Raw genomic sequence first — 14,388 nt, 5'->3', positions numbered from 1 at the left:
CATGATAAGCTTCGTGAGGGTACTCTATAGACGATGTGGTATATTTCCCATTGTATCACATGATGCCCCATTATTGGTCATACGAAGTCTGATCTCTTGGTTAACGTTAAGAATTATTTTCCCCAAAATTCTGTTATGAAAAAATTTCAAATATACAGAGGAATTGAAAGAAATTTTTATTCAACACCCTTGTTGAACCTAGGCCCATGGCGTAGGTTCTTGAATGAACAATTGCTATATTCTGCCATAGTCTCCGTGGCTCCTCACTCATCCCCACAAACCAGAACCATCTTTTCAGAAGGCAAATCTGATCTTGTTACTTCCCAGCTTAAAACCATCTATTGGATCCCCCTTCCTCTTTAGAGAAAGATCAAGAGCCTTGACCTGGTCTCCAACACCCTGTCGCCGGTCCTGTCTACCCACTTCACCTAGTTCGCCAGATTTCTCTCTTCTTGGCTGTTTTCTCTCCAGAGACACTGGCTCAGCCTCTTGAATGCTCCATGATTCTTCCTGTCACTTCACATGGAAGGCTCTTACCTTTTTCTCTTCCCACCTCTTTTTTTTTTTTTTTTGCTAATTAAATTTTTTTCATCATTGAAGGCTTGGCTCAAATGTCACTTCTTCAAGAAAACCGTCTCTAATTGCCCTGGGCAGGTCAGATTCCTCTGCTGTATGCTCATATTACTCTATGCCTCTTTATTTGTACATTTGTAACATATCAGTATTACAATGAAATAATTCATTATATAATTAACAGCTTAATGTCTATAAACTTTGTAATGGCAGAGTCTGGGTCTCTTTTCCAGTCATATCTCCATTGCCCAGATCAGTGCCTTATACATAGAAAGTGCTGAATAAGTATTTGCTGAATTTGCTAGTATATATAACTATATGATTATATATATATTAAATAAAAAATGTATGTATACATTTTTTTCCATTCCTTTTCTCTTTAGATATTGATGTTGAGCTGGACCGTGATAGAAAACTGGAAGTCTTAAGAAGTGGATTTAATACAGTCTTTGGATTAAATTGAAACTCAGCAAAGATGGCTAAGTATGGAGAACACGAGGCCAGGCCTGATGATGGGCAGAATGAGTTCAGTGACATCATCAAGTCCAGATCTGGTAGGTAATGGAAGCTTAAGAAGATGATGCATTATTATGTATAAACTACTTAGAAGACATAGGTTTTTTTGGCTTGTTTTTGCACTGTTCTTGTCAGACAAACTTTTGAGAAGCACAGTTCTGACAAATGACTATTACATCGTAAAAGGTAATGTACTGTCTCTGAGTATCCGGTCTTACTTGCCAATCCATTATGGTCTTATCATATGTTGATGGGCACTGGTTGGTGAAACTCCTACCTGTGGTTGAATGCTTTGCCTTGATGAGACTACCCCTTTCCACACAGACACACAGCTGAGCAGTTTTTTCTTGTTGGTCTATTTTATGAGGTTGAAGGGATCACGTGTTTAAAATATGAAGTAGCAGTTTCTGGCCAGGTGTGTCTTCCTGAGTTTGCTTCCATTACTGTATATCCTCACCCCTGTCCTTTATGGGGGCCAGGGTTGGGTCAACAGGTACCCTACTTTGCTTTCCTTTTTGGAACTTATTATGAGTGTTCTGAAGGTACAGTTTTCACGTGGGTCCCCCTAAGACAGATTGATGGTTTTCATATGAACATTTGCATTGGGGACCTCAGGATACCCCTCCTTCCCTCAGTCTTTTATATAACTGAGTGCTTTTTGACTCTGGCTGTACAAATGAGTCAACTGGGGAGTTTTTAAAAAATGCAGATGCACTGACTCCACTCCAGACCTGTTGAGTAATTTCTGTATTTTTTAAAACTTCAAATATGATTTTGAGACAGGCTCTAAGGGGAGATTTATTTTTATTTTTATTTTTATTAACATACAGTATATTATTTGTTTCAGGGGTACAGATCTGTGATTCATAGGTCTTAACACAATTCACAGCGCTCACCATAGCACACACCCTCCCCGATGTCCATCACCCAGCCACCCCATCCCTCCAACCCCCTCCCCTCCAGCAATGCTCAGTTTGTTTCCTGAGATTAAGAGTCTGTTATGGTTTGTCTCCCTCTCTGGTTTCCTCCTGTTTCATTTTTCCGTCTAAGGGGAGATATTTTTGAGCAGGCAAGGCCTTTCTGAGCTTTGGAAATTACACAGAACTCCTCCCTGGGTGTGAACACTATACTTAAGTAGCTCTGAGAGTTACTTTGAGGTATAAAATTACATCCAGTGTCACTTTAAAAATGAAAAAGGAACCCTGTTTTTGCTGTGTGAACCAGCTATTTCTTAATTATTTGAAATTGCAAAAACATGTACTGAAAATAAGCTGTAAATTAATAGAGATACACATTTAAGATACACCTTTCCCTCCATGATACTGGTATCAGTTGATTGGTAAAGATTTTGATTATTACAGTCTTGGCTCTAAATATGTAGCTACTATTGTGTAACTTTAGGGATCTTTTGGGGGTACAGCTTAATATCCTGTGTTAAAATTCACTCTCAGGATGTTTTTATTCCTCTAAATTTCTTTTTGTTTAAGTGTTTTAGTAGTATAAAGGGCGATGTGGATATAAGGGATCATTAATATCTTCTTTAGAGCACAGAATATATATCCAGAAATATGTAACAAAGAAGAAAATAAAAGACACAACTTAACATATCCATGCTTGTCATGTTCTATAAATTGTGAGGTGGTATATTCTTAGATAGTTTTCTGAGTCAATGTCCATTACAGTAAGACCTTTGGTATTTATAACTATGTATTTTAGCCGTGTCCATAAAGAAGTCATTATATAAGTTTAAAAATATTGGGTATATATGATGAGTACATATAACTTCGAAACTCTCCTTTAAATTAAATATTATCATTTAAAAAGACTGACAATTCTCATACATTATTGGGGGACAGTTGGGCAGAAATTATCACATGTTTTTACCATATGCAAACCAATTGGCTCAATAACTCTATTTTTAGAGTTTTCCCGTAGGGAATAAACAGACATGTACAAGCAAGAAGTTGATCCCAGCATTTTTATAATAGAAAAAAACTGGAAACACCATAAAAACCCAGTATTGAGGATTGGTTAAGTCATAATTTCTCAAGGTTTTTGTGAAGGAGCACAAGTTCTGATGTATAATTCAAAAAAGGATGTCATGGACCAATAACTTTAGGAAATAAGTGTTTAACCTATTCTGTTCCTTTAGTGTAGGACCTCTGAACAGATCATAGAGAATCTCAGTGGAGCTAATTAAATTAGGGTATATTCATAAAGTAGAAGGTTGTACATTCACAAAAATGTTATGGATGTGTATAGAAGTACATTCTTGTTATTGTTAAGTAAAATATATGTGCAATATTAAGTCCTAAATGTGGAAAATATTTTTTTCAAGAAGATTTAGCAGAGCATACACTAAAATATTAATAGTGCTCATCTTGGCATTGTGGCATTATTATTTTTCTCTTTTTTGCTTATATGTATTTTCTAAAGTTCTTTAATGAGCCTATATTACTTAGTTCTTATAATTTTAAAGACTCTTAAATTGCTTAGAGAGTTCTAATGCCAAAGCTATGACTGTTACTTTGGAGGCATCTACTTCAAAACACATTGAAAAGCTAGCTGTTGCATAGCTGAGATACGACTCCCATTCTTTTGGCTGGATTATGTTGCAAAAGCCAGTAGATAAATTTGGATTTGAATGGGCCTATTAGTCCCAATCTCGCTTTCTGGAAGGCACTTTCTTGATTATTTTATGGTGAATACTAGTAGACAGTGGTCAGGTCTTATAGTACTCTAAAATTTACATATTGAATAGGGAGTTTTAGTTCATATCATGTCAAAGGCATCATCTACGTATAAAGATCCTCCTTGGATGTGTTCTATGCTGAATTTGTTGCCTTTTCAGTTTTTTTTTAAAGGAATCTTTTCCTATAAGAAAATTTTAATTCTAATCTGTTCCTCAATGTTTCTTCCTTTTGGAGGACTGGATGGGGGGAGAGGGGTAGAGATTGGGTGGGGAAAAAAACTAATGTTGAGAGTATATGGATAAACTTAATCTCTTGGTTTATGAAGATTCTTTTCTTTCCTCCCCAAGCTTGAGTTTGGACAGTCTAAAAGCCTGGCATAATAGAAATTTTGTGCATTTAAGTTATTAGGATTGTTTGTATTGCTCTTATCCAGTATTAATTTGTTTTATGCTCTGTGTGAGGTTTAAAATTTTTTTCAAGTCATTTACACCATCTGAACAGATATATGAAATCATCAGGGGTAGGTGATGAAGTAGTGTGGATGTAAAAACTGTACATTTCTTTATGGTTGTAGTACACTTGTCTTGGATTTGAGTGAGTTTTAGAAAAGAACTTGAAAGGATATGACCTTTAATGGTTCAGGATTGGGTAAAAGTAGACCTTTCTGTCCCTGACTGAAAGACACATAAGTCAAGTTTATTGTCAATGACTGCATCTTTGACAGCCTGAATTAGTGAGCTTCAGAAGGCTTAACAAGTTAGTAATGATTTTGAGAGAGTAGGCCAAAAATTAGAGGTGTTTTGTTTTGTTTTGTTTTCTGTTTTTGTGTGTGAAATATATTGCCAATGGGGTCTGTGGTGTGTAAGCTTCTGCTTGGGCTTTTTAAGCATGAAATAATAAAATGGTTTGAGATGCGTATAAAGTCAAAGAATATCCTTGTTGCTATTTCATTCCTACAATAGCTAACATACTTTTAAAGCCAGTAATGGAGAATACATCATCCTTTTCTGTTCTCAGTGCTGTTGTGGTAATTTTTTTTTTTTTTTTTTTTTTGGTACAGAGCCTTCCTAACTAGGGTCAACCTCAGGGCTAAAGGCAGGGTGTCAGCTAGCTACCTGTGAGGATTTTGGCCATTTGGGGATTCGAATCAATAGACTCTGAGATGGGAAAGGGCCATTTGTTGAATAAATGAGGTGAGCCACACACTGTTGTATATGATTCAGTATCCTCTTTAAAAGGTCTTGGCATTAAGCCTGAGTGTAACAATTTTATCATTTCTTCCTTCGCCTTTTCTCTTCTTGCCTAATCCTGGTGTCTAATGGTTGATGGAACCTCAGAGGCCATATAACCTGACCATCCCTGTGGCATGTCTGTACCCAGTCCCTGCTTGGACACGTCCAATGGTGGGATCACTCTGGTGATGGTGATGATGATGATAATCCTGGCAGTTTACATTTGTTGTACATAGACTGTGTGCAGATACGGTGTTATGAGTTTAATCCTAACAACCATGATTTTACAGATATGATGAACATGAGTCACATAGAAGTAATTTGCCACACTGGCCTGCCTTCTATTTCTCCAAAGGCCCAGGGCCTTTGCACATCCTCCTTTCCTTGTCTTTGCCTGTTAGGCTCCTTCTTGTCATTGAGATCTAGGCTTAAATGTCATCACTGAGAGGTCTTCCCTGCTGACTTTAGGAAATAGATCTCCCAGTCATTCCTGACTGTATCACTATATTTTAGTTCCCTAACGTTCTTATGGCTATCTGGCATTTTTCTTGGTTGTGTGTGTGTGTGTGTGTGTGTGTGTGTGTGTGTGTGTGTGTGTGTGTGTTAATTTCCTTCCAACTAGAATTAATTCCACAAGAGCAGGAACCAGTACATCCCTGGCATCACCCCCAGGGCCTAGCTCCTAGTAGGTGAGCAATGAATGCTTATTCAGTAAGAAAGGCTACAGAGCTAGAAAGTGCCAGAGCTGGGATTAGAGCTCAGGTGCTCTGACTCCAGAAACTCTAAATTTGACCTCCACATATTGCCGAGTCTCCCAATTTATAAGGTAGTTTATTCCATTGCCGCTGGATGATTCTGCGTTTGTGCCTGAATCTATTGCTTATACATTTTGCCCAGTATTAATTCGGCTTACACATCCCTCTGCCTCTTCCCTTATATCCACCAGGGTTGGGACCCTGGGCTATGAGGTAGAGCTTCTCTGGGCCTCCTGGAGTCCTAGCCCTGCCAAGGGAGGGCCAGTTGTGGGAGATACAGCCTTCTCCCAGACTTGTCCTGGCCTTCCTTGGCTCCAGTCTCTGTCACTTTCTCTAAGAGTTAGCAAAGGGGGAAATACCAGAGGACAGGCAGTCTTCTGGAGGGAAGGCAGAGAAACTGATGATTTGTTTCAGACATGAATTCCCTTTTCTTTTTTCCTCCGACTGCTGCTCGAGGCTTTTCACTGGCTGGTGAAATAACGTAGTAGATTTCAAATGCACTGTGATTTGGCACAGTTTAAGCCCTGGTCTGATGCCCAGATGGATATCTCTGGGATTGAAAGAGTTGGTAGCGGTGGGGGACGGGGGAGGGAAGAAAAGAGAGGCCAGTGAAATAAAAATAAAATGAATTATTTAATATGGATTATTATACCTGGTTACATTTATAGCACGTCTCCTGAAAACACGCTGTGTTTGCAATTAAAGTGAACTTGCTTAACAGGATTCAGTTTTATAAAAATTATGAGGAAGATCACCTTATTTGTTTATCTTTCAGGGGCCTTTCTTTAGGAAGGACACTGGTTATGTTGCATTGAGGGAGTCCTTGATCTACTTTCCCTTTCATTTAAAGAAATACCTGTGAGGGGATTTTTCTAAACAGCCTAAAGGACTGTGAAAAATTGTTCTCCCCGCCCCCCTCCCCAAAGCTTTACTTGGCTGGAATACCTCTGCTTTGGAGGGAGCTCTTTGAGCAGGTTTGTTTTTTTCCATGAGCCCTGGGGATTTGTGGGGAGGGATGGTAACCCTGATAGAAATTCAACTCTGACAGAGGAGAGCAGCTATTCTTGTAATGCGTGTAAAAATATTCTCCATGTTGTCGCCTCATTATGCTGAAGTAGTGCAATCGTAGAAAAATTTTCTGTATTAATGCGATTCTCATGACCTGTTACTGTGCTTGTGGAAGCTTTGTAGGTGATCCATTCCCAATCAGGAGACATGAATTGCTGAGAATGTTCTAAGCAATGGAAGTACATTAATTATATGGACAGAGTGGAAAACTCAATTTTATTGAACCTTGCTTGAGGCCAGAAGTTTGAACTAGATGCTGATATGATGATTTTCTGGGAACAAGGGAACATGTGAGATCATTGCAGCAGTTGTAAATATTAGTTAAAATTTAATTGTGAAAGGATATTCAGGTGGTTTCAGATGTATTGGCCAGATTGTTTGTCCCTTAAGCTGTGTGTGGAGGCAGAGGTATTTACTATATTACTATTTTTATATTTTTGTGTGCCTCAATTGTTTAATAATAAATATACTCAAGTCAGTATTTGAAATGTGAGTCATTGTGAGTTTTTAATATATATTTACTCTTGAAATGATGGCTTGTGGACTGAGAAATCTAAGCCAGATCTAGCTCTTTCACTTTTGCTTCCTCTGCCCTTGGATTTGCACATGTCAACTATAGGAGGCCTTGCACTGGGGCCTTTGAACAACCACCCACCTAAGGTTGGTTGGTTGGTTTATTTATTTATTGATTGATTTGTTTTTAAAGATTATTTATTTGACAGAGAGAGGCACAGTGAGACAGGGAACACAAGCAGGGGGAGGGGCAGAGGGAGAGGGAGAAGCAGGCCCCCCTTCGAGCAGGGAGCCCAATGTGGGCGATGTGGGGCTCAATCCCAGGACCCTGGGATCCTGACCTGAGCCAAAGGCAGACGCTTAACGACTGAGCCACCCAGGCGCCCTGCACCTAAGGTTTATTTAAATCCTGTGGGTCTTCTCTATCAGAAGCTTGTACTCCTGGCCTGGTTCAAATGAGGAGAATTTTTTTTTGAGTGCTCATGTGGCAGCTAAGATTAAGGTTTGGGGTGGACCAGTCTCACATTGGTTTTGAGAACTCAGTTTCTTAAAAAAAAAAAAAAAATCAGTTCTATCACAGCTGTTGAGCTCAAAGTGTAAAGTAGTAGAGTAATATTTCATAGGTGAATATTTTCAAATGAATTTTTCTTTTGATGGGGAGGCTGGCTGGTTATTATGATTTCTGTCCAGTTCAATAATTTTAGCATTTAATTATGTAACAAAATTTTTTTTTTCAAGGAGCAGAAGAAGCACATAATAATACTCTTACATAGCAAAGAAGCCCAATTAAAAATTGACTTTTTATCTCTAAAGTGGTACAACTTTGAAATAAATACATCTGCTGTAGTTTGAAAAGTATTATCCGTTTAGATATTCTTTTTTAATTCCACCGTTTTAATATTTGAGAATTTCTTTCATCATATAACATATACTGGGGGATGGGGATAGCATTTTGAGTTGATACTCATGGATTGGTTCTCTTGCTCTTTATAGGCTACGTGTGAGTCATGTTATTTAACATTAATTCAGTAATTACCTAGATGTATATGTATGCTTTTATTTTGAAAGTTGGGTTTTGGGCTCCTCGCATGTGGTACTGTTAACTCAGGCTGCACATCAGAACTACCCTTCTGGATTCAGATTCAGTTGTGTGGGGTGGGGTCTGGGCATCTGGAGTTTTAACAAGCCACACTGCTTTATGGAGAAAGAAGGCCAGTTTAAAAGACTGTTAGAACTAAAGTGAAAATGGTCTGTGCATTTCAGAGGAGTGAGGAGAGCTGTAGTCAAACGTTGAAGATTATTTCAAGTAATCTTATATATTAGATTAAATATATTTAATTATTTAATTAAATTTATTTAATTTTATTTAATTAAATAAAAACACTTCCCTTTAAACATTATAAAAAGTAATGGATTCTTGGTATTGGGCATTTTTTCTTTTGCTTTGTCTTTTGAAGAGTTTGGGTTACGTTGAGCAAAGGAAAAAACCATGGGGGTCAGGAGAGTGGTGAAATTTGGTGCATTTCTTATTGTGGCCCCTTAAACCAGAAGATCATAGCAAAATATGCAGCAGCAAAGTATTTCTTCATTGAACTCGTTGGTCTTCAACTCAGTGTACTTAACCTCTTCCTGCTGTAAGTTTAATGTCATATCCTGAAGTCTTACATGAAGTCCTTGCTCAATTCCTTGTAAAAACTTATTGTGTATATTTTCTAAGAAATTGTTTCTAAGACAGGTTTGTTTTTGACTCGTGGTGGGGAAAAAATTCTCATGTGCAGTCCTGTATGCTAGCTTTTCTTTTTCTTTTTTCTTTTTAGTTAAGTTATAATTTATTCATACAGTGGAATAATTTGAGGTAAAAAATCACAAGTTTTTTTCTGTATCAATATGGGGTGATTTCTAAGATGGGATACAAAGTATGAAACAACTTTTTGCTAGTTTTCTTTTATTCTTTAAGGTTAGAGACAATATTACATATGTATTTCCCTCCCTGTTTTTGTAATTTTAAATAGGTGACATCTAGTACTTATATTTAATATAACTAAACTTCCTTTTGATACAAAGTAATTTGCCTATCATTTTTTTAAAATACACTCATTTTAAAAGGATAATTGTTTATCATGTCAAAGATGGATTAGGAGTTAAGTGACTTTTGGACCACTCTAGCAAGTTCCTTGAGGATCTGTAAATACACCCCAGAGGTCGTGAGATGTCCTTGCATTTATTTAATTAGACCAAGCCAAACACCAGACTCCCACTCCTAGAGTCCTTGAGTTCTTTGCAGTAGTGTCTTTGAGCTCTAATCTTTAACCTCTTTGAAGATATAGGAAGGGATTTTCATTTCTTCATTGATTAAACAAGCTTTGGGGTGGATAAAAATATGTAATTGCTATTTTTTTTCTAAAGATATTTATTTATTGGACAGAGAGAGAGAGAAAGCACAAGCAGGGGGAGCGGCAGGCAGAGGGAGAGGGAGAAACAGGCTCCAAGTGAAGCAGGACCCTGGGATCATGACTTGAGCCGAAAGCAGACGCTTCACCAACTGAGCCACCCAGGCGCCCCTGTAATTGCTCTTACACATGTCATAGTGTAGAATTTGAGGCAGGTACGAGATTTACTTGTCCTGCTGCCCCCCAAGGCAAGCCTCATATGTAAGTTTCCTTGCTGATCAAACCTGCCACCTACCAACCTGGAGTGGTCTGCTCTTTTTTTGGGCTCTCCGTGTCTTTTGTACATGGGGGGCCGGTTTCAAATTTTACCTGGGGAACTCTTGAGGTTGTAAACCCAAACATATGCCTTTATCAGATAATATGATTTACAGTATATTGTCTTTAAACATTTTTTAAGTATTGCAAGTATTGAGTCAGAGCTGGGAGAATGAATCTGAGTCTTACTTTGTGTTGAAGGCTCCTGGCCTTATTCAAAAGCCACCTTCGTGGTGGGGTGGGGGGGCTCTTAAATAAGTATGTTCTAGTTTACTCTGTGACCCTATGTAGTTCCCTCATAGGTGTTTAGAAAATGTCATACTGCAAAATGTAAAGATACTTATTTTTTGTGTTTTTTCATGTGGCATCAGTAGCCAGTTCTATAACATAGCAGATCCTCACTCATATATTAGATCCCATTTTAATACCATGTGAGCAGAAAAAAATCAGAGTGACTTGAATTCTTTTAACTTATATGTGCTTTTTCAAGAGACATGACCTGTTACAGGTTAGAAGAGGGTTAATATTTGGGGAATGCACACACATGCTTGCTCTCTTTCTCAGACTGGCTTTATTGAACATTTGGTGTAGGACAGGTCTTATTCTGGGGACCTGCATGGAGGCAGATTGCTCGGACAGGGGGACTCACTTGCACGCATGTTTAAATGAAACATTTAGAGATGTCTGCCACTATCTTATCTTCCTAGCAGCCCTGCCTTTCTCCCTGCCACCACAGTAGCCTCTGAAGGAGGCAAATGGCACCGTGTGAGGACCGCCCATGGCCCTTTTCTTGCCTTTGCCATGTGGCTTGCTTTGTTTTCTGTGCTTATTTGTTTTTCCCCTCCCAACCCGCCCCCCTTCCCCCCCAGCTTTGAGACCTTCATTCTTCAAACAGCGTAAGTGCCACAAAGCATTCTACTTTCGATCACCAAGCCAGAATCAATCTCTCCCTCTCGTTCAGTCTTTATTTCGATTTTTGGCTCTTCTTGCTTGTGTATGGTCCGTGCTTCCCCAATTTGATTTTCCGATGCCAGCCTTTAGCTTAGTCTCCACATGCAGTAAATGCTCAGTAAATGCTTATTGTGTGCTTTAATGTTTTTTTTACACTTGATCTTAGCCAAAAGGCCGAGAAGCGATTTTAATTTTTTTTTAAATCAGACTTGTTTATATACATACCTCAGTCAATCAGCAGATGTCTGTTTTTCAGTCATTATTGCTAGATGATGGGCTCAGAGGTGAGCAAGACATGTCTGTTCTTAACATGCTCTCAGGCTAGTTGGGAGGAGAGGAATAAATAGACATCTTGCACAAAAAAACAGTGTGATGCACACAAGGCATAGGAACATGGAAGGAATGAAGGCAAGCTCTTGCGTTGGTGGGAATGAAGGTATGGCTGGTAACAGCACCTTAACAGGAGGGAATCTGAGGTGTGCCTTGGAGGATCCTTAGGAGGTACACATATGGACAGTGAGGGAAGGACATGCTGGATTGATGGAAAAGAGCAATGTATTTTAAGTCTGTGGTAGGTGAGTGTGGCTGGGGCATTGTGGATGGTGGGAGAGTTGAGGCCAGATTTTGAAAGCTCTTTTGAAGCAAGTTAAAGGGTTTGGTCATTTCACTGTAGGGAGCCACTACAGGATTTTAAGTGGTGAGCTTAGTACTATTTTTCAGAAAGATAATTTGGTGGGCAGTGTGAAAGGTAAATTTAGAAGGGACCAGAGTTGGAGGGAGGCAGGGGAGCAGGTAAGGGTTGTGAAAATAATTGAGGTTAGAAATTATGGGAGCTTGAAACAAAGTGGTAGAGGTAGAGATGGAGTAGGAGAAGGGATCTGGAAGATGGTTAGCAGTTAGTAAAAACATGTGTAAAGGTGCAGTGTAAACCTTACCTTCATGGGGTTTGTTTTATATTTTTCAATCAGCTGGACAGTTTTTTTTTCAAATCATGTTTAATTCAGGTTCTCAGCACTTTTAATTATTAGCTTTTCCTCCAGAATGAATTTTCTTAATTTGCTTAATATCTACAGTTTATTTAATTAATTATTATTATTATTTTTTTTAGAGAGGGAGAAGGGGAGGTGGGGCAGAAGGAGAGGGAGAGGGAAAATCTTAAGCAGGTGCCACACCCAGTGCAGAGCCTGATGCGGGGCTCGATCTCATGACCCTGAGATCATGACCTGAGCTGAAATCAAGTCAGACGCTTAACCTGCTGAGCCATCCAGGCGCCCCTCCTACATTTTTAAAGGTAGCTTTACTCATCAGTTACATCGACTACTGCTGTTTTTCTGAAGTATTGTCTCTTGGTCAGTTTGTTTCAGTAACTTTGAATTGAATTGTTTCAGTAGTATTTGTACTTTTTTCTATAAGTATATTCTGAAAGAAATGTGCTTCAGGAAAAAAAGATGAATTAAAATGAGAAGAAAGTTTATTCATGTTTATTTAGTATAATATAAAAGTTCTTTGAAGTGGTAGCAAAAGAAAGGTAGTATTAATCTCATCTTAGAGTGCAGATAATGGTCTTAGACAGCTAAAAGAAAATCTGTGTGCGAAATGACCCTGGAAAACTATTTCAGAGGAACTTTGACGAATAGAATGTTTCATGTGACTCTGTGAAGATAATGTCATCCTGTATTACTAATTTCAGCTCCAACAGATAGGCTAGAGTAAATGTAAATTAAAAATAAATTAAGAACAGATGTTGAGAAATACCTTTCATTTAGGGAATAAATAGTGGAAAGGTCATTGAAGTTCAGTCAATAAAGCTGGGATGCTTAGAACTCATAATTATTCAAGTAGCAGATCCTTTTCTTAATATGATGCTTTGCTGTGGAGGTTCGGGTACTAGGAGAAAGAAAAAGGCTGTTATTGTCATACTGTTTTTCTTTTGAGTTCCATTTTCGAAATTCTTATATTCGGTAGGCTGATTTTAAATTCTGGTATGTAAGCCAGTATCTCAGAATGGTGGTTCTCTTGACCTTTAAGACAAAATAAAAGGTCTCATTTGAAAAGTATGCATTGTTGGGTTGGGCATTGGTGGGGTGTAAGGTTTTGACTTGGCCAGTTTAACTGTCTCTCTCGGTTGTGAATCTAGCGTTCTTTAAGATTCAGCTCTAGCTTATGTTCTGGAGATGGTTAGGGAAGGACCTGTCTGACTCTTTCTGTATCTGTATTTATCTATCTACTTTATTTAGTTTATCTGTAAAAGACATTTTGTTTTATTTTAATTTTAATTGTTACTATTATTTCTTTATTTTAAAGACTTTATTTTTAAGTAATCTCTGCCCCCAACCTGGGGCTCAAACTCAACAACCCCGAGATCAAGAGTCATATTGCTCTACCAACTGAGCCAGCCAAGCACCCCTGTAAAAGACATTTTGAATGGCATTTTGTTACCTTGCTCATACTGTGTGTCAAGCACTTGGATTGGCACAGTGTGATCAAGACATAGTTGCAGCTGTCAATTGCTTTTCACCCAAAGAGGGCGGGTCTCATCAGATTTGCTGTTCAGGAGAATAGATGCCTTGGGTTGGCATGGCGGGTGGGGCCGGGCTGGGAGCCTGGAGAGTTGCTATGTGACCATCACAGTTGAATGAATGGTAAGCAGTATTGTTGGCCTGAACTAAGGAGCGGTGGTTGGGATGGAGGAGAGGGATGAGATGGAAAGCTGTAGGCGGGAGACTGACTTAATGGGACATAGTGGTGTAGGAGTAGTCTGCCATCTGGCTTCAACACTTGGTAGGTAAAGCTTTTCTGTTAAGGTTTTGGTGTGAGGGAGGTGGGTAAGGGAATATATTTCAATATATATTTAATATATAGGATATGGATGGAGATATATATCTCCCCGGAGAGTGGTGTGGGCTGGGATCACATCCTTGAAAATTGGCAGCTGGATTCTTGACTATCTTCCTCCATAGTCCGTTGAGCTCTTTTAAATATATTCTTAAACTTTCTCAAAATTTCATCAAGAACTGGTTTATTTCTCCTTGTATTTTCTGAGATTTTTGACTGACCCTAGAATGAGCCTCTGGAGAAAGAATTTAAGAGAGGGTAGATTATGGCAGTGGAAGATAAGAAATTAAGTAGTTTTTGATTTTTATTATTTTTAGCAGATATCAGTCCTTGACGCCTTGGGAGCTGACTGCGTATTTATCTCCCAGGGTCATAAGAAGCCTACTTGCTGATGTTATTCCAGCTAACCAGGTTGGCTTGGGGAGGAGGAGGGAGGGGTTAGGAAATGCTTGCACTGTATGCAGATTTTTTTACAAATGTGCCTCTGTACATTTTCTGGGTAAAAGTGTCCATGGTTTTCATTATACAATTAAAGGAGGCCTATGAC

The 14,388-nt window shown here is 38.6% G+C and overlaps 1 protein-coding gene across 2 annotated transcripts in view; it reads left to right on the top strand.

Annotated features, from left to right (window-relative positions):
* Positions 1–14,388, top strand: part of UTRN (utrophin) — a 500,702-nt gene that overhangs the window by 5,092 nt on the left and 481,222 nt on the right. For both annotated transcript variants that reach the window (XM_088023855.1, XM_028121447.2), the window contains exon 2: positions 957–1,127. In XM_088023855.1, coding sequence (XP_087879981.1) covers positions 1,049–1,127 — 79 coding nt within the window. In that variant the 5' untranslated portion in view covers positions 957–1,048. The remainder of the gene's footprint in view (positions 1–956; positions 1,128–14,388) is intronic.

This window comes from Eumetopias jubatus, unplaced genomic scaffold (genome assembly GCF_037043125.1).
Source record: "Eumetopias jubatus isolate StellerSeaLion01/CBP00866 unplaced genomic scaffold, mEumJub1_p1.0 scaffold_6, whole genome shotgun sequence".
NCBI classification, from domain to species: Eukaryota; Metazoa; Chordata; class Mammalia; order Carnivora; family Otariidae; genus Eumetopias; species Eumetopias jubatus.
This window is presented reverse-complemented; position numbering and strand designations above follow the sequence as displayed.